Source organism: Onychostruthus taczanowskii, unplaced genomic scaffold (genome assembly GCF_017590055.1).
Source record: "Onychostruthus taczanowskii isolate IOZ18803 unplaced genomic scaffold, ASM1759005v1 scaffold133, whole genome shotgun sequence".
Taxonomy (NCBI): domain Eukaryota; kingdom Metazoa; phylum Chordata; class Aves; order Passeriformes; family Passeridae; genus Onychostruthus; species Onychostruthus taczanowskii.
In genome coordinates, this window is record NW_024498496.1 from 96,046 (window position 1) to 117,025 (window position 20,980).

Here is a 20,980-nt window from a genome sequence, read left to right on the forward strand (position 1 = left end):
TCTATGATTCTGTGAGAATCTGTGACTCATCAATCCTATGAGGATCTGTTCAGACAGAATGCAGCTTTTTATGCATTCAACAACTAGAGCTTTTTATGCCCTCAGCTAGGGCTGTTTATGAAGAACTGGTAAATTTGGCTCCTAAGCAACTCATTGGATACACAAGCTATGAAGTGAATTGCGGTATTGTCATGTTCCGTGTCCTTGGCCCTTCTTTTTTTTCAGAGCTGTGACATCTCTGTACTTAACATTTTCACCCTACAGAATCTGAAATTATTTAAAAGCTATGTTACTGGCTTCCCTGTCCATCATGAATGTGACAGTTCAGCTGGGTGCTGAGAGCATCACATGGGGACAAAATGCTTTGGAACATAGCCATTAGAATGAGGAAACTTCTTATATTCACAGGAGACATCTGTTGTCTCAGCTAACAATGGGGAGTGGAAGTGCAGGCAACACCATGAGCAGGGCTGTCCTGAGTGGCAATGGAGCTAACAGTCTTCATGACCAGCAGCTGCTCTGCATTACTCCTTTCTTAGTATCCCTATTTCACAGAAGCAAGTGCCTTTCTGTCAAGCTGAGCTTAAAATCAAATGCAGGGTGCTGGCCATCCCACTAGCTCACAGGGATCAGTCTGGCAGGACAGACCTGTCTGCATGCAGGTGGATCAGCAGGAGCCAGGGGTATGTGAAGCACAGCAACAGGAAAGCCTGTTGTGCCCCAAAAGCCTGGGTGCCCCAATCCATGGCTTTGCAAGGGTTTAGGGGCTTCAAGAGGTGGGGTTAGAGTGCCTCTGCCGAGCCAAACTGACACTTGCAGTTGCTCCCCTGACTGGGGATGCCCACCCCCAGCTCCTCAGTCTGTCTCCTCCTGGGAAGGTCTCTGGCAGGACTCAGGAGAGCCGTGCTGGGGCTGCCACTGCCAGCGGGCAAAGCCCTCTGCAGGCCCCAGTGCAACTGAATCAAGAATGCACTGCTAGTGCACAGGTCTTCTCACACTGGTCTGTTAGTTGGTTGCTTTGCCCAGTGTGTGAAGTTCTTGTGTACTTCTTGGTAATTCTTAGCAGGCTTTGGGGAAAAGACAGCACTTAGATAAACAGGCCTTTTACTCTTGTTTTTGGCTGCAAGGCCTCCTCTGTGGCTCAGCTGTCCCTGCACCTAAGGAGCAGCTCTGTTCAGCTGCTGCCTTGTTCTTTCCTGAACACAGAGTGTAAATTTTCAGCAAAATAAACCTTCTTTATACCTTTCACCCCCTCCCTCAGTCCTCCAGCATGTGCCTGTGTGGTTGGCGCAGCCAGCGCTATTATTTGAGGGGCCCACCCGTGACCCAGACCAACCTCAGAGCTAATACAAACCCGCTTTCTGTCACGAACCCCTACTTTCCTGCCTCTTTCTCTTCTATTTTCAGGGCTTGTACCACTTGTCCTTCCACTACTACAAGACCATGCTGGCCTTTTGCTTTTTCTACATTCTCCCCTGGTGTCCCCAGGCAGCCTTCCCTTGCTCACACCCTAGAGAGCCTTTCCCATGTACGTAAGGGCTGATATTTTTCTCACTCTGCTTTTATTCAAAAGGGATAAAAGGCAGTGATGCGGGGTAGCCCAGCTATGTGCAAAGACAGGTATGGGCTGAACTGATCCCACCAACATGTTGCAGAGTTTCCGGATCACCTTTTAGGATTTTTCCCTGAGTCTCTGACTCCACATGGCCTCTGTCATTTTTACAGTTTCTTCTGTGCCCTCCTTGCAGTGTAGCATGCCACTCCTGCTGTTTTGGGCTTGGCTGCTTTCTTGTCACACTGCCAGAGCCTCCGAAAGGACCCAGCTAAGGAGAAGGCTGATACAGAGTTTGTTGTCTGTCAGCTTTACTGAAGCATTTGTGCCAGCATATGCCCATTTGGCTGCTATAGCTGCAACCAGAAACCTTGCAGCTGGAGAGGCATGGAAGAAAAGGTGCTTTTCAGTTCTTCATTTCAACTGTTAGTCCATTTGAGAGAGGAGAAAGCTGGTGTCTGTCCTGAGGCAAGTTATCAGTCCAGGAAGGTGCAGGAGAAAGTATACCTAGCATTGGGAGTGATGTTCCCACATTCACCCTGCAGAGGTATTTAGCAGATTGCCCCAGAGATAAGTAAGATCATCCCAAGCACACACCAGTACAGCCTCTCTTTTTCCAGCTCCTGCCATTTTCCTCTTCTCCCATGCATATATCTGAGTGCAGGAATAGCAGCATGCCCAGCTGAAGTGTATAAAGTGATTTTGCTTCTGCAGTTTTCCTTGTACTACTTCACAAATTCTGTGAAAAGGAGCTGCCAAGAAGCTTCAGAGGCCTCATGATGCCACAGTGGGGACAGGCTTAGGCTTTTGTTCTCCTTCTTCCCATTTTGTGGATACTTACTCTTGATTTGTTGTAATGATGTATGTGCGATTAGCTTGCAATTATGCATGTAGAGCAGACAAGCCAATTTGTGAACTGGATGTCCACATTCCATTTCTTTAAACTAAGAAAGGCATATACCGGTTGCTGGAGGAAATGAACTCTTTGTTCAAGACTGTAGACTTGCTTGTGGCCATGACTGGAAGAGTCCAAACTTCTGTCAGAAGCAATTACAAATTTTCTTTGGTGCAGTTGCATGTTCCCTCTTTCAGAGAAGCCAGTAAAAATGTTTTCTTGGATGTTTTTGGTTTTTTCCTTTTTTTATAGTTTTTCATGTTACTTACCCTCCAGTCAGTGTTTGTTTTGGATCAGTGTGATTGTTCAGTTTCTTGTTGCCTTTCTGTCTGAAATGATGAAAGGATTTTTTTTTCTGAAAATGAGAAAACAGGAAGAATTCTGTGTCTGATTGTAATCCTAATGAAACATTTAACTGAGAAGTGGAGAAGATAGTAATCAGTCAGAAATCAAACACATGCTTTGGGATCTCTCTTAAAGTATGCACCCAATCTTTTGGCTGTGCCTGTTTATTATGTTATATTATTATGTTTTATTTCTGCTTTAAACATGGGGCAGGGGAAAGGAGAAATCACAGGTTGGTGTGGGGTTCATATAGCCCTGATGAAGAGTCAGCATCAGGAGTAAATAACCTGCCTGGCTACATTTCTCTCCTTTCTTTCTTCTTCTCTCACCATTTTGTCTTGCTGTATTACCAGCCATTCCTCTCTCTGCTTATACAGAGAGAGCAGAGGTTTCAGGAGGGGTCACTAGCTGTTTCTACAATACAAATGAGAACAGTGTGTGGAGGTTGTAGCACTGTTTCTCTGTACTAAGCAATGTTTTCTTATTTCTTTCACCATGCTCATTGCTGGAATCTGTGTTGGTACATAATGCTATGGGACTTTCTGTTTTGTTTCTTAAATGGTATTATTTTCTCTCATTCAGAATTGAGTTTCTGCGACACCTCAGAAGCTTCTTCCAGATCATGTTTAAAATTGAAACAAAGACCTCTGAGGAAGAGCACATGGGCGGGGAGAAAGTCTTAATGACATGTGTTGGCATTGGATTTTGCAACCTCAGTAAAACTATAAGATAAAAAACATCTACAGACTCCATGAAAGACAGAAAATGCTGCAAAGATCTAATAAACCATTCCTGTCTCTGTACTTACTCTGGCGTAGGGAGACCTGTGATGATTCCAGTGCGGGATTACCCAAACTCACTGCATGTAAACAATAAAGCTGACTTCAGACTATTTAGATCTGTGCTATTTATAAATGCAATGCCAGTATTCTGTGCTGCTTGGAGTGGCTCTCTGGAGTCTCAGCTGACTTGGGACTCTGCACTGTATTCCGCTGAATGGGACACAAGTGCCTCATGTCACTGTGCTCTCAGGCCTTAATGAGGTGAGTGCTCTGGTTTTCTGTATTTACTGATTTCACTCGTAGCTTTTTCTGAAAGAGAAAGAGATAGATAGAAAGGGAAAACAAAAACAAGCTTTGCATTGCGAAACAGATGATCCTAATGGAAAAATATTAGATTATTGAGGTAATTGCAGAGATAATATTGGCATGAAAATTAAAGGTATGACAGCAATTCTTTGTTTATACATTGTGTGTGTGTAGAATTTGTCAGATGCTTCACTCCTGTTTACATTTACTAAATTCACAGAATTACAAAATAGTCTGAATTGGAAAGGACCCAGAAGGATCACTGAGCCCAACTCTTAAGTGAATGGCCTATACAGGGATGAAATACATGACCTTGGCATTATTAGCGCCATGCTTTAACCAGCTGAGCTCATCTCAGCATTACAGTTTCAAAGGAAAAATAAAATATCTGTCTTTTATTTTTCCTAATGTTGGAATACTGTAGAAGAGACCACAGCCTAGACTGACTTATTTTAGCCTCTTTTGCAAAGATGGGCATGGGAGGAGAAACTTTCATGGCAGCTTTTGACTTATCACATATATTCTTTTTAGGTTTGTTTGACATGCTATACACATCTCACAATTAGTTGTTAGAAGTAGCAAAAATAGCTGTACGCTTTGAGAAAGAAAAAGATACTCAGTTCCACCATCATATTTTGCGCATCTGCTCCCTTTTTATACTGCCAGTAATGCTGTATGGGATGGATTGACAGATGTGAAAAAGTTTCTGCCATGAAAGGCTTCTGGTAGATTCCAGGCAAACCTGTTGAACTTAATGCTGAACTCCTTACACAAGGGAGGAAATTTATATTTGACTTCAGACTATCCTTCATGTGTCTGGAGGAATATAAAACTGTGTCAAAAGCTGGTATATAGAGAGAGCAGATACTAGTGACTGTTAAAATGGTTTCACAAACTTCATCTGATGCCACTGTAAGGTGGGCATTACCTCTGCAGTATGAAGAATATATATTAGACCCAAAAAGGACTTGGACAGAGGTTTGGTATTTGATCACTATTTTGTTAACTTTTGCAGGCCATGTGAGTAATTTTTTATTGTACTTTGTTCTTGTTGCAATCTGTCAGATATAATTTGAAAAAATAAAGGTTTTTTTTTTTTTCCTAAATAAGGTTTTACTTTCCTTTAAAGCAAAACAGACAATAACTGGGGGGGAAAAAAAAGCCTGGAAGTCTTTCCTAAGCCCATCATAATATAAATGGCTATCTTGAACTGATGCATCAAAAAAAAACAAACTCGGGAGTTGTCAGAGAGGGAGGAAGGAAAAGGGTGAAGCCATTCTTATAATTTATTAGATTTCTAAAATTTGACTTGCAGCCAAGGAAATCCTAAATAAAACAATAGGATGTAAAATAAAAGAACTTGACTATATTTTTTACATTTCAAGTTAGAAAAAGGAATATAGACCTGAAAGAATCTGCCTTGCTCCCCTCTGTAACTATGTAATGAGAAAACTGGAAATTTCAGGAATTAAAAGTATCCAAAATACAAGGCACCACTGATCCACAAGGTGAAATGTACAAACTAAAATTAAAAGCCAGTAGAATAGAAATATAAAGCTTACAATAATTAAAGATTCAAATTTGTGCCACAGGTCCAGTTTCCAAAATTTGCTTAAATAAAAATTTGCAAGTATTGTCACAATTTCAAAAATGAAAAGCTTTATTCTTTTTAAGCTTAACCGTAAAGCTGAGTTTTTCCACATGTTCCAGTTGCACCAGACATAGAGAGGGCAATAAGTTGCCCAAGCAGCAGACACTATGTTACACAATTACCTGTACTTAACCTTAGTGTTAAAATTGGACTGGTAAGCCTTAGCCCTGCTGAAATTGCATAGCTCTACAGCACACCATTTGCTGCAACAATTCAAATCCCGTGAATTTGCTTGTTGCTTTTCAGAGAAAAAGAATGGTATATGAAACTAATAAGTTTTTCCAGAACAGTCACTCTTTGGAGAAATATTAATTTCAGATGAGGTTTTAGGTAAGAATTTTCTTAAAATTGTATGGCCTTCATGTTCTGGGAAGAGTACTTATTAGAAGGAAATCCTGCAGATAAAAGCTGTTTGTTTATCAGCAAAACAGCAACTGACATCTGTTTTGGTGGTCTGATCACACAAGCAGTAAGATTTTAGAGCTGGACAAAGGAAATTAATTTTTGGTGAAAAAAATTCGTAGTGTTGGTAACCAGAGACTTTATGGTGAAGATGGTAGTTACTAGGAGACACATCTTTCATCTCAGTCCGTCCGTCCATAGCAGAGTAACACTCAGGTAACTTAAATTTTAAGTGATTAGCTGTACATGAGTAATCCATCAGTAATTTAGTTAATTCCTTTTGGGTGAACAGCTTTGATAATAGAATCAAAATGGTTTTGGTTAAAAGAGTCCTTGCAGATCATCTAGTTCCAGCATCCCCCCAACCAGATTGCTCAAAGACCCATTCAGTCTGGCCTTGAGCACTTCCAGGGACTGAGCATCCACAGCTACACTGGGCAACCTGTTAGAGCAGCTCACCACTCTCACAGTAAGGAATTTCTTCTAATAGCCAATCTAAACATACCTTCTTTAGCTTAAACCCATCACGACTTGTTCTGTCACTACATGCCCTTTTAAAAATTTCATTTCCAGCCTTCCTTTAGGTCCATTAGGTACTGACTTAAAGGTGCTATAAGGTCTCCACAGTCTCCTCCCAGCTCTCTCAGCCTGTCCTCATGAGGAGAAGTGGTGCTCAGACCCTGGGATCTTTACTGTGGGCCTCCTCTGGACTTGCTCCAAGAGGTCCAGGTTGCATTTTGGGGTCCCCAGAGCTGAATGCACCACTGCAGGTGTGGTCCCATGACAGTTGCAGTCACAGCGGTGACATTAAAGGTATTTGTAAAATATGCCTTTACCTTGCATCTCCTGCCAATTTTGTAATACCTGTTGTCAAACTTTCTTCTATGTTATGATTGTTACGATGTTATGATTGTAGTTTGACTGCATCTTCTGTAGCTATGTCAGAAAATCCATGCTAACTTGCTGTAGCAAATTGCTGTAGGACAGCTTCTGGAGTAGAAGAGATTATGTTGGAAGCAAAATTGTTTCATTCCAAGTGCACTTTATCAGAGGGATATGGCTAGAAGCCAGTGCAATAACTGTCTGGGGAAGCACACAGTAGGTAAGTTGGCTGGGCCAAAACAGTAAGTACATAGCTGTCTTGGGTAATGTTTTCAAAATGGTGTTTTGTTATTGCCACAGCATATATGCTTTCTCTCTTCTTCCTCTTCCCCATGGGTGATATGGATTTTGTTTCAATCCACAGAGGCATAATTCTCTGCTTGCAAATTCTGACATTCACTTCCCTGTTTCTCAATCATACTCTTGAGAAACCAGATGCAAAAAGAGACAAGCAAGAAACCAATTTTCAGGATGCATAATTTTGTCTATGAGTTAATTTCCTTTTTTATTATTATTTTTTTTTTTTAATATTGTATGGCCATCTCCATGCTTTTATTTTGTATGTCTGATGTATGTCCACTTCTATTTAATCTGGCTCCTAAGGGATCCCAAGTGAGACACACAATTGTGTCAGGGCAACTCTAAACAAAGTAAAAATGTGGAAGGAGCATCTTTAGCAGTTACTCCTTAGGTCTTGGTAAGCTGTATCTGAAAAGAGCATTCACGATGGGAACTGTAGTGTCTTCCTTGTGCCTGTTGCTTCTGAGCAACACTGACCAGCTCTGAAAAACACTTATAACCTGTTTTCGGTGAGAGGGGTTAAAAGACAGTCCTGCAGGGAAGAGAGTGTGTGGGCTGAACTGTGTGGTGACGGCATTGGGTGAGTAACAGAAGCAAGTCATGCACTGTGTCACAGCATCACAATGTCCAAATTGCACCAGGACTAGATATAAATTGAGTTGTGACATTGTTACAAGACAGAACTATTAGGATGATTTGTAGTAAATCTGTAGCAATAGATGTCAGGTGTTAGTGCTAATCTCTTTCCTGGAATAGTAAGATTATGTATACACATGAAGAAGAGTGCCCAGAGCTGTATTTCCTGTGTATTAAAGAGTGTAAACATAATCTGTGTATGTAGCAATAAGGAGACCCACAGAGGAAACCCGGTTTAAAGTGGTATTGATCAAGGGTGTTGCTGCAAGAAAACAAAATAAATTCTTTACATGAGAGTGAGCAGTGGTGTGTGCCCACAGAAATTGAAGTAGCAACTGCTCTGCACAACTGAGCACACAGAGGTGGGCTGTGTCTTTGCATATTTGTCCTCATGCTGTATGTTGGCCGCATTGTCACTCCCTCTTCTCAGTACCAGTCTGGCCATGCTTCCCTCTGTTGTGTTGCTCATACAACAAACATCAGTGCTGCTTCAGCAGTGATCCTGTGGTGAAAATCTGTAGGACCTTGTGGAGATTGATCCGTGTGAGGGATCTAGTGCTTAACTATGGATGAACTAGTAGGATTAAGGGCTTAATTCCAGTGATCATCACTACATGTCAGTGACACATCCCATTTTACAAAATACAACAGGCTCAGGAGGGCACTCATTTTTGCAGGATGCCTCAGAAGTTACAGGCTTCAGAACAAATGCCTTACCCCTTCCCACTGCATTTTAAACTGGCCACCACCTTACTCCTTGAAAGTTATTTAAATCTTTTTTTGATCCTAAACTGTCTCCAAGGATAAGAAAAAAAAACTGCTTTAGCAAATTTTGCATAAATCTAGATATATTTTGTTAACTTTGATGAATGTGGATATATTTCGTAAGTTAAGACTGTGGTTCTGAATCATCCCTCAGCACATCAAGACAAACAATTTTCTTTGTCTGTCTGGTAATACAGTTTTGATTCTGTATAATGCACTAAAGACTTGCAAGATGCATCTAGATCAAAACATGCATGAATTTTGATTATTTACTCTTTTTCTTTCCAACATCATGAAAGTGGGGAAAAAAGAGAAGAAAACCACAGCCATACTGTTTTGTTTGTGTGCCATCATTCAGAAGGTGCCTGAAGCAGTATGGCTTCCTGAGAGATTCGTAAAAGTATTTGTATTTAGAAAGACATCTAAACATTCAGAATGTGTCTGGGAAAGAATTTCTATTGCAGAATCTTTCTGAGCAATGATTGTAAAAATCTACTTAATAATTCATGCCACAATTTTATTATCTACTATTTTCACTTGATTTTTGGGACATAGGTAATTTGCATAATATATTTTCAAAGAACACATCCACAGTGAGGCAGGGCTAAATAAGAAACACTAGGAAAAGGTATTTCTGTTTCTTTTGGAATGTGTTTGTCAGGTTAGCAAAAATACTGTTACTTCATCCTTCACTGTTAATGTCAGCAGCAAGTTTTGTCTTGAAACAGTGTCAAGATCTTGCTTTAGACTTTTTTAAGCAATAATGTATGAATTTGAAGTGAGGAACTGTTCTGAAAGATCTGGCTTTTTCCATGCTATGTAGAGCATCTTAGAAGAACAAGCTATTAGACAAGGCACAAACTTATTTAACAGTTTCTTACTCAACAAGAGGATGAGGGGTGCTAGTCTAAAGCTGCACCACCAGAAGCTGGGTGTGACAGCTGCCTAAAAAGGTATTCTTCATTTTAGTTTAAAGTACAAATAAAGAATGAACATGTGTTTCAGTTTGCAGGGTTAAATAAGCATTGTTAGCAGGTTTTTTTAAAACTTGAAATTTACAATAAGAATCAAAAAGATAGTATAACTAACAGCCAAGAAGAAGGATATTGCAGAATCCTATTACTCTTCCCTTCTCAGTCTCACAACTTTGCACAGAAAAGAGCAATTTTTTGTCAGAAATTGTTTAATAGCTATTGAGACATTGTAAGGAAAATACAAGAAATTACCAAAATTGTCACTTGCCTGAGTGACACATGGAGTGAAAACTTAATCATATTTATGCTCATGGCATTTTCTTCACTGAATCACTTTCAAAGAAAGAGATGCTATGAAAGAACTTGTCTGAAACTTCTCTTTTGTCACCTTTCAGTGTGATTTCAGGGAAGTCTCTCACTGATTTCCTCTGCCTTATGTCTTCTCCAGACAACAACAATGCTATTAATTAATATACAATTTTAATTGTTATTCCTAAGTCACAGGCCTATAAATATAAAAAGGTACATTTTTTGCATTACATGTAATGTAATTCTTGGCTTCATGCATTTTTATCCTCTGTTCCAAAGTCTGTGTTTTGGAGAACTTCTTCTGTGCCAGTGGTAAAGAAGAATGAAGTGACTCACTTTTATCCCACAGGGAGCTGGACTAGAAAATATCAAGATTCACAGAACCTCAGGTCTTTGCAAACATTTGCCTCACTTTGTGATGGCAATAAGCTTCTTTGGGGTCTACAAGCCTGAGTCTCCCTGTTTTATTTCTGCTGGTTTTTTATGTTGGTTTTGGTTTGAGGGTGGTGGGTTTTGTTTGTTTGTTTTGGTGAAGTTTACATTCTTGCTTACACTTTTTTCACAAAACTGTTTGGTTTGTCTACCTCTAAAGACTAAATTCTGCCAGTTTTACTTGAGGAAGCTTTCCATTGTGACATTTCCCTTTCTCCACTGATCTCTTCTGACTCCTGTCAGATGCATGGTCTTTGCTGTATTGTACAAGCTGGAAGAACAGTCCCCACTATGCTGCAGTAGACTCTGAGTTGCTACATCATTTCACTTCTCTGTTCCCTGTATGTACACAGAATCCTATGCAGGCAGTCTCCCTGGCCATTCATCCAGACATCTTCCTCTCTTTTTTCCACTGGTCACTGATCTGTCTCACTACAGGGATTTTCATCCAGGATTTCTGAAACAGAAGAGTGAAGAGACAGATGGGATTTGTTCTAAGTCTGCCCTAGTAGTTCCTGCTGTAGAAACAAAGCATTTTCCTCGTCTTTCCATCTCAGAGGTCTCCTTGAAGGCTTGCCATCTTGAAAAATAATAGTCCTCTGGCTGAATCCTCTTGAGTTTTGGAAAAAAGTGGAACAAGAAAGGAACTTAAGCCTAACACTCAAAATCAAAGTTTCTTGCTGACTGGCACTAACATGTATGGGCTGCTTTAAAACTGGTGGAATATTATGCTAAGAAATGGACAATGAGCACATTCTTAAAAAATCCTAAGTGTCTGAATTGTACAAGATAAAATCTTGATATAAAGCTCCAGTCTTATGAAATTAAAATACTTTATTATTTTAGGACCTTCTGTTAAGGAAGCCAACATAATGTTGTGTTTGCTTATCAGTCGTGGGAGTTTCTGTCGTTAACTTTCCACTGGTGAAACCCTTACTGCATTTCATCATGTAAGGTGTCTACCATTGCTACTGCAAAGACTATCTCCAGCACAAAGACAAGGTTAGTTTAAGAGAAGGAGCTTTGAGGGTTAGATACTACTTTTTAGCTTCTTGCTTGTCAATGAAGCAATGTGGGGAATAAAAGTCACAAAGATATAGAAGCACACAATTGAAGAAACTAATGTAACTGTGTTACTGTTTCAATTATCTGTTTATATTTAAAATGTTTAAAGCTATTTTAAATATTGTTCTTTTGCCCACTAGCATTTTATAGGGATTAAAAAAAAATTCCAAACCCTTGCCAGCATATTTTTGTAACGCTAGCTCATATAAAAAAAAAATCAAGAAACACAGATGCTAACCATAGTAGTGCAGTAGTTCTATCTCCCCGACCACTCTCATGACAATCCACTTCTTCTGGTGTTACTGCAGCTGCTAGCCAAATATTACACTCAAATAGCTCTGTGTGGGGCTTGTTAGTTTCACTTTTGAGAGTAAGCAGAACAGTGGCAATTCCAAGTAAAAGCTGTTCCCTTTGCAATCTTTTCAATTTGCTTCCTCTGCCATTTACTGAATGGTAACCTCTCCATAGATCAGTAGAATATTTATTTGTCTGCTGCAACATCTCCTAAGCACAAACGGACTCCTGTTGTCACAATTTCTGGTAACCAAAAATATCTGTCTGGGTTTTCTGGTAGCTCTAGCCTTTCTGTCTATGGCTGACTCAATTCTGTAGCAGCAGAGGAAGCAGAAGACGTTCAAAACCAGGAGGGTTGGGCACCCTGTGACTCATCTCAGAGGACTGGGTTTCCTCCACAGGTCTAGCTGTTTTGAAGGCAGTGCCAGGACTGCAGGGTGCTCTTGCAGCTTCTCTGGTCCTTGGAATGCCAGATTCAACATTGCTCAGCATTGATCAAAACCCATGACAACTAGCTTTCCTTCATTTCTGTAGATGAGAACTAGTTCTACTCTTTGAAGCAATTAGATAAATACATCTAATTATTTTGGTCCTTCATATGAAAGGTATCTTGGGAATGACACACTCTGAAGCTACTCCCTGGAAGGATCATGTTAACTCCTGTTTCTGCCTAGGGTACAGCTACCTTGACAATATCTTTTATAACCTAAGCTTTCAGGAAGCTTAATGGCAAGTGATGTGTATTCTTTGCCCTAGGGAGAGCTTTCTTGCTTTATTTTGTATGTGTGCCTCAGTGTCAGGGAATACTTACTGGAATTGCTTATCTAAAAATCTTCCTCCTCTAAGAAAAGGAGTTAGTGGAAGCTATTTCTAGATCCTGAAATGCTGTCCTGGAGAGCTCCAATATGTAGTTTATTTCCATTACGCTATAAAGCGTGGAACAAGATTTTCAGTATTTTCAAATTTAATAGTTGCTGGGTGCTTCTTTTAATATAGGAAATTAAAGAGCTGAATATGATTTATTGTTTTAATTACAAAGAAAGATCTTTAACTGATCTGACTGCAATTTGAAAATAAGGGAGGAGAAGAAAAGAGTGATTTGACATGGGTTTGATGTTGTTTGTACCAATGTAAATACAGAGCAATAGTGAAAATCAGTGGTTAAATCATGTAGAGTTTTATCCCACAATTAATTAATGAAAGCTGTGTTACCAAAGCTGTAGCATGTGGGACAGGCCTCTCTCTTAGAATTGCCTCTTAACTGGTTTGCAGATGTCCATACCTTTTTGAATCCAGACTAGGAATTTACTTCTTTGTGAAAACCTTATACTCTTGCTAGTTTTAACTAAAATTGGCCAAAAGATTCAAAAGCAAAACGGCTATGTTAAAGATACCTAATAATTTATTTTAAACATAAAATATTTTAGTATTAAAGTTTTGCCAGTGTGCATATTTGATACCAACACTGATATCTAGCTTTTTCCTGAGGTAACTTTTTCAGAAATATTAACAAAACAATGGGTCTCATATCTATTTTCATTTGAACAACAATTACTTAGCACATTTGAAGAATCATCAGACTGCATGTTTTTATAATTGTATTTCAGACTGGAATAGGTTTCTGATTTTAAGCTCTGCTCATGCTTTTCCAGAACTGTGAATCAAAACACAACATGCTGCTACTATGTACTATCAATTAGAAGTAAAACTGTGTAGAAACAAAAGTGAAATTCAGTGTCTTTACTTCATTGTGAAATATTAAAGTGAGAATACCATGTGGAAAAATTACCTACAAACAAATTTTTCACTTTGAGTTTACTGTATGCAGTATAGAAACTTCTAGAATCACTTCATAAAAGTTTCTTGTTTGTATATTTGTGTGTGTATATTAAAGTTTCTTGCTCTTACAGAATCATAAAATGGTTTGGGTTTGAAGAGACATTAAAAGTTATCTAGTTCTAATGCCCCTGTCATAGGTAGGGACATCTTTCACTATACCAGATTTCTCACAGTCACATCCAATTTGATCTTGAACCCTTCCAGGGATGGACCATTTGCAGTTTCCCTGGGAAACCTGTTCCAGCACCTCAATGTTTTCACAATAAAGAATTTCTTCTTAATATCTAATCTAAACCTACTTTCTTCAGTTTAAAGCTATTTTGTTCTGTCACTACATGCCCATGTAAAAAGTCTCTCTCCAGTCTTCCTGTAAGACTCCTTTACAGGAAGGAGCTAAAACCAGGAGGCTGCTATAAAGTCTCCCTGAAGACTTCTCTTCTCCATCCTAACTCAAGACTGGTGATTGATGTGAGTACAGAAGGCAGTTAAGAAAATGGGCAAGATACACTTGGTTCACTTTCATGACATTGATTTCTGTATTGCATCCAAGCAGCTTAGTAATTGTATCCAAATGTATTTCAAAAATGAAAAGAAATAATGAAAAATATCATAAAGGTTGAGCTCTCGAGTGAGGAAATTCAAAAACTTCAACAGTTGACCTTAGCAGGATTTCTGTTACCCCATTGTGTTGTCTTTTGTACTTTTAGTTTCTAGCTCTATCACAGTCACATCCTGCTACACTAAAGCAGATGAAATGACACAACAATGAAAAACATAATTAAATAACACAAAGAAAGCCCCAAACCCAACAGGATGAAACACTACTGATGGAAATGAATTTACCTAAGCATTAAATTTTGAAGCTTCCTGGCTTTCACAGATAGATAACTGCTGCCAAACAAGCTAAGGAAGGTTAACTTTCCATAATAATGCATGGTGAAAGAATATGGGTACAGCTGCAGTCCATTGCATTTAAAATCAGACATTATTAAACAGTACATAATTAACTTCTAGAAATATTAATTTTAAAAATCCATAACAAATATTCTCATCTAAATCTCCATTCATGTCTTGAGACACAAGAAAAAAAATCTAATATAAATACACATGTGAAAACACTATTCAAAGAACAATCTTACCTTCCACAAATTGATGCCAGGTCATTACTCAGTTGTGAACACTGTACATTACTCAGTTGTGTACACAATGAAGTCCTGAAGAAGGTGAACTGGGCTGGAAACCTATAATTATGCATTAGAGTACTTCTGGTCAATTTCTGAGTCCCTTTAAATATCTGGACACTCCAAGAATTAATAGAGAAATACTAGTTTGTGTATATGAGGAAAGTAGGCTGTTCTCCATATTTGCCTAAGGTAAGAAAGCCTGAGGTGATTTTGGTTTGATTTTTCAAAAGAAAAAACAGACTCTGGGCCTTCCAAAATCTATTTTGAGAGGTCTTCAATCTAGTAGACTTCCCTATTCCCATGGGTTTTTCAAAGACAATTTCTTTGTGAAAAGTTATTTTCCTATTGATAGGTAGACCTAGGAAGGCACTTTAATTTATCTTTATTATGAATATGAATACAATTTGTATAACAGTAGCACTGAAAACTTTTGGAGGGTTGATCCTGGCTTGATACCAGGTATCCAACAAAGCTAGTCTAACACTCTCCTTCGCAACTAGACATGGGAGGGAAAATATAGTGAAAGGCTCATGATTTGTGATAAAATCAGTGGGACTGGTAAATCAATTACCATCTCAACTAAAGCAGACTGAATTTGGTCATTAGTTGAATTTAGGACCAAGAAAATCAGGTCAGGATAATGAGAAGTAAAACAAACAAACAAAAAGTTTCCCTCATTTCTCTTCCTTCCTAGCTCTATTTCCTCCTGTAATGGTGCAGGCAGAAGGGGAATGGGGGTTATGGTCAGTTCATCAGACATTTTTTTCTCCCAGTGCTCAGGGAGAGGAGTCTTTCCCATGTTCCAGCATGGGGTGCCTCCAGTGTGAGCTCATCTCACAGGAAGATCGCACTCTTCCACAGGTGCTATCCATCAGGCACAGCCTGCTCCAGCATGACATCTCACAGAGTCACAAGTCCTACCAGGAAACCTGCTCCACTGCAGGCTCCTCTCTCCCTGGGTCTGCAGGTCCCTGCCAGGACTTGCTCCAGCACAGGCCTCCCATAGGGTCACAGCCTCTTTTGGGCATCCACCTGCTTGGGTGTGGGTCTCCTTCACAGGCTGCAGGTGGATCTCTGCATCCATGTGGTTCCCCGTGGGCTGCAGGAACACAGCTGCCTCACCACAGGCTCCACCATGGCCTTTAGAGGAATTCCAGCTGCAGTGTCTGCCTCTTCCCTCCCCTTCTTCACAGACCTTGATGTCTGCAGAGCTGTTCCTCTTACATACTCTCAGTCTGCTCTTCTCTGGCTGCAGTTACATCTACCCAATAACATTTTTTCCTTCTTAAATATTTTATCAAAAGGCATCACCATCATTTCTGATTGTCCCAGCCTTGGCCAGCAGCATGTCTGCCTTGAAGACATCTGACGCTGGCTCTACCAGACATGGAGGACACTGCCAGCATATTCTGACAGAATCCAGTAGCTCCCCCACTACCAAAACCTGGCCATGAAAACCCAAGACAAATTCACATATTATTGTATTTAGATACCAGTCAAACACAGAAGATACCCTGCTTTAAAGATGAAAGGGAAAACAAAACAAAACAGAACCTATGCAAGCAAAAGTTGGTTAGGAAACAGTCACTTGATGGAGTCCTGGCATACTGATGGACCCCTGAAGCATTTGTATTGCAATCACTAGGACTTTTGACAGCAGAGCCACTAACAAACACTACAAGCTGAGTTTTCATACTTGAAGGTTCTCCTTCAGCCTCAGGCTGCAGTTTTATTAATTTTTTTCATTCTGTTAGCAGATTTTGAGTAGAAATTCAGACTTACTGACCCTTTTCTTCACTGTGTGGTACTAGTATGTTTACTAACCAAAAAAGTCACAGGGTGACAGTAAATTTGTGATTCCACGTAATACCATTTATACCAAGCCATTTCCCATCAGTGGACTGCATTTCAAAAATTTATTTTGAAGTTCTATAGTTAAACCAATTGCTTGTGCTTACTTGCCTGCCTACTTTTTCCAGCTACTAAATTGTTGGCTGCACACTAGGTTTTATCCTCTAATAAGAGAAAGGCATATGTTCCTTAAAAGGAAATCCCATGCTGCTGCTCTGTTATGACTCAACTAACTTGGCAAGAAATGAATTTACTCCATTTCCATATCAGATCCACACCAACCTGTGCTGAGCCACATGGATGACAGTGCTCAAAGGATTGCAACATTTAATAGAGCCACAAGCAGTATGGGAGATCAGTGCAGGCCTTACTACTCACATGAGGCAATTAGCTTCACTAAACAGTAAATAAGCAAATTATTTAATCTTTATTTGCAGAAAACCTATCAGAAACTATTGAAATCCACAAAACTGGAACAATTAAATTTGAAAGGTGCAGATGAAAATCTCATGCACTACATGTGGGTGACTTGTGCATATTCTACCAATATTGGTTAAGAAATACAGCAATACTTCTATGCAATACTTTTAATCCAAGATTTAATGCCACTGGACATTTGACACACCCATCTCTCATACAATCTGTCAGGCAGAGCAGTATTCCTGATCACTGCTGGCTACAAAGCAGGCTTCTCTGTCTTCTCCTTATATTGTTTGGAGGGAATCCCGGAGAGCTGTTGGAAAATGAAAGCTTATCCAATTCCTGGAAACTTCTGGGGAAGGAAACAGGGCAGTTTTGGACACACAGGGAGCATTACCTGATTCCATTCCTCTGGTTCATAGAAGTCACCATCGTGCATTAGTCACTGTAGTCTCTGAGTGCTTTTTGCTTGCTCAGCAGTTGAACTAATGCCTGTTCTTGCCGGGCTTTTTCTATGTTTGTTTGGATTTTTAAAAATTTTTTTCCTATGGGATTGTTGTGTGATGCAGCATATTGTACCTGATCAAGAACACAGTGGACTGTTGGAGAAGGAACTGACAAAGAAGTTCATCTTCTAATGAGGGTACAATTTAGTGTCAGGAGAAGTACCTTTTGCATACTTAGGTATATGCTCCAAAAGCTGTCTTTGCAGAAATGCATTACAAATGGTACTTTTAGGTACTTTCTACTGTCTGTCAGAGGAACAGTATCCAATGGATGTCTTGCCCTATCAAATGGATGTCTTCCCTTCAAATAGAAGGGGAAAATCTTGTGCTTCCTGTTGGGGCCCTCAAAGCCAAGAGATGGCTTCTTTTCCTAAGTTATATTTTCCCAAAGGGGATGAATTAGAAGTGTGTCCTTTTGCAAGCCGAGTCATACACAAACCTGTATTTACAGGTGCTTTTTCTTCCATTCTCCTCCAGGAAGGAGGTAATCACTCATACGACTTCAAGAAAAAGGTTTTAGAGAATGACTATTAAAAAAGAAAACAATTCTTTTACGACTGTTCTTTGCATCATATATTTAAAGGGAAAACATGGCTTTTTAACCAAAGTATGTTTTTGTCCAAGGCCGGGCCTATTACACAAAGAAAATGAGAAAAAACATTATGACATATGTACTTACTAAACCGTATGAATTTTACATCCTACTATAAAAGTAGAAAGACAAGTGAAATACATGCATAGATTCGACTAAAATAAGTAATTTCGTTAGTGTTGTAATTTGAAAAGGTTTTGCAAATAGCTCCCTACTTCTGAACAGAGAATATGCTTTGATTTTAATTTCAGCTGAAAATGATAAATCAAAGGACAACTATGAGAATTTTTGAAGGACCTACTACAGAACTGTTTCTGTAATTTTCAGCTTTTTGAACATGAAACCAAAACAAAGTCTATATCCTGGCCAGCACACTAATCTCAGAATTTGGAACACAGAAGTAAAGTAATCAAGTAAGTAAAACTAGGCTTTTTGCACAGATGGCAAGTTCGTAACTTGCTTTGAAAAGCAAACTAAATTTGAAGCTGCTACACCACCTGCAGAAATAATGCTTTTTGTATAATTAGCGGTATTTTTGTCCATTATTCGGGAATATGTTTATTAAGTTTTTTGTTTAGCATCCATGTTTTTGGATTCTATGGTTATGGCTGTGTTACTACACCCTACACACAAGAGCATTCACAGAATGTGAAGACACAAAATGAAATGTGTGAACAGTATGGAGGTACTTCAACTCCCTCCCACAGGTTGACACTGGTGTCCAAGCATAGTAACATGCAAATGTATTGACACTGTATCATCATTTAGCAAAGAAAAAGGGAAGGGGAGGGGGCTTAAATGGCAGTTAGATGCAAACCTGAGTTGTTCACAGTTTTTGAGCGCAGATGCCTTTTAAAGGATTTGTTGAAAACTGATATAATAGCAAGAACCCTGATGAAAGTAATGAACAATGCTGAACAGACCAGTGAAAAAGGGTATTTCATAGGACAATTCTGTTTCTTGCTATGTTATACTAAAACATGTTTAGTTATAATTGAAGACAAACAAGAATACCAGGTATCATTAGATAAGCTGTAAAGTTTGGAGTCCTAACACAGATCGGACTTTCAAAATCTAGGCAAGCAGTGGTGTGCTTTATCACTCCAGAGGCTGAGAAATTTTGCAGCCCAACTACACCTGACTCTGACAAACTACTGAAACTTAACAATATGAGGATTTGTCATCTATTTCAGTCAAATTCTTTGCATTTGCAGGGATCTGTCCACAGAAATCTTGATGAGCAGAGTCTTATGTCATGCAGTGAACACAACCAATGTAGTACACGACTCTCCGTATCTTTTGAGTGGTCTGGATATCATTGGCATGTTAGGTAATTATGTTTGGGAGGCATCAGAATATTTTTATTTTGGAGATTTTGTGAGATGATCTTAAAGGACATGAGACCTGGGAGATTATGTTACAGCACATGGGCGTACTCTTCTGTACAGAGCAAAAGACCATGCATCACATCATAGAAATGACAAAGTAAGATTGTTCTTAAAGAATTACATTTTAACAGTACCAAATTGCTAGCTGACACATAACAGCCTGCTTTGAGAGCAAGAATGTAATGAACCTGAGTCTATTAGCAGTCTGAGACTCATCAACCATCAAACTTTTACATGGCTTTTTAGTTCTTCCCTGTCCCAGCTTGTGTTTTTCCTTTGTCTAACAGACAACCCACCAGAGCCTTCAGGTGAAGCATGTTTACTTGGCACAGACAAGAAAACAAGGAACAAACTCATCACACAGGAAGTGACAGAAAAGTGTGCATTTCAGAAGTCAGAACTATGCAATAAATCCCAAGAGGTGGGACAGAACTAGAACACACACACACACACACACACACACACACACTTTGCTTAAAAAACTACCATACATTTTTTCTTTGGCCCAGCTAACACACTCACTACTGTGCAGCCAGACCGCAGCAAAGACGCACTGCTTGTTTGCCATGGCTGAACAAGGCCAGATCTGTCCCTCACGCTCGCTGGTCCCCAGCCCTTCGCCTCACAGCGGTCCAGCTTTCGCCTCGGCGGGCTCCTACAGACGGAGACTTGCGGGAGGCAAGAAGCCCTTGCTGCCCACACCGGCTGTCGAGCAGGCAGCGGGGGCAAAGAGCAGCACCCGCCTGCTCGGCAGCGGTTCTGCTTCCCGCATTGACAAAACCCTGGTGCCCTCTCTAGTGCCGACGGAACCTGACACAGCTCCAGAGGAGTTTCGATCTCAAGCACATACGTGACTCTTGGGGATGGTACTGTGTAGGGCCAAGAGCTGGACGCGATGATCCATGTGTGTCCCTTGCCCTTTCCAACTCAGAGTATGCTGCGATTCTGTCACGAGGGGACTGCCGCGTCCACGGGCGAGCTGCGCGATGCCTGCCCTGCGGCCGCACGGCGTCCCCGCGGGCCGAGGGGCGCCCCGCCCCGCCCGGCAAGGCGAGCCCCGCGCGGAGCGGCCGCGCCTCGCCGGGGTACCGGCGGGCGGGCGCTCGGGGGGCGGGCGGCTCTGCCCGGCGGGCGCTGTGCGCGGGGCACCGCGCTGGCTTCCTCCCCCTCCGTAAACAGGGCTCCCGGGGGGCGGGCCGGGCCGACCTGGGCGGCGGGGAAGTGTGGCTGCCGCGCCTCTTCGGTGGAGGTGCTGTGTGTTGCGGGAGAACTTCCTCGCGAATACTTATTTGTGCCGTTAAAAAAAAAAAAAATCTCTTCACAGAAGGAGGGCAAACAGTCACGAAAAACCGCATTTGTGGTTTCTCTCTGTAAGTCTCTATTGAATTTGCTTCTGCGTGGGGAAGTGTTCCGTTAGGTGTGGGTTGTGAATTAACAGATTTGATTAATTTTCAGACGATAATTTTTCTTTTAAGAAAATAATTTCAAATAAAACTTCCTCAGGTGGTTTTTTTGGGTTTTTTTTTTTTGACTGAAGTCTAATTAGAACCTGATTGTGGCATTGTCTTCAAATGTCTCACTTCTGCAGTCAGTGACAGGTGAGAAAATAG

At 40.3% G+C, this 20,980-nt stretch overlaps 2 protein-coding genes across 8 annotated transcripts in view; both read left to right on the top strand.

Moving 5' to 3' along the window:
* The window catches only part of RCL1 (RNA terminal phosphate cyclase like 1), a 32,466-nt gene extending 28,430 nt beyond the window's left edge, over window positions 1–4,036 (top strand). Inside the window, exon 9 of the mRNA XM_041396970.1 lies at window positions 3,375–4,036. Coding sequence (XP_041252904.1) covers window positions 3,375–3,525 — 151 coding nt within the window. The 3' untranslated portion in view covers window positions 3,526–4,036. The remainder of the gene's footprint in view (window positions 1–3,374) is intronic.
* A 16,428-nt stretch (window positions 4,037–20,464) lies between these two features.
* Window positions 20,465–20,980, top strand: part of JAK2 (Janus kinase 2) — an 84,221-nt gene continuing 83,705 nt past the window's right edge. For 3 of the 7 annotated variants that reach the window (XM_041396971.1, XM_041396974.1, XM_041396982.1), the window contains exon 1: window positions 20,465–20,968. The gene's annotated coding sequence lies outside the window, so the exon portion shown is untranslated. The remainder of the gene's footprint in view (window positions 20,969–20,980) is intronic. The other 4 variants (XM_041396973.1, XM_041396978.1, XM_041396977.1 and 1 more) reach the window with 2 other exon arrangements.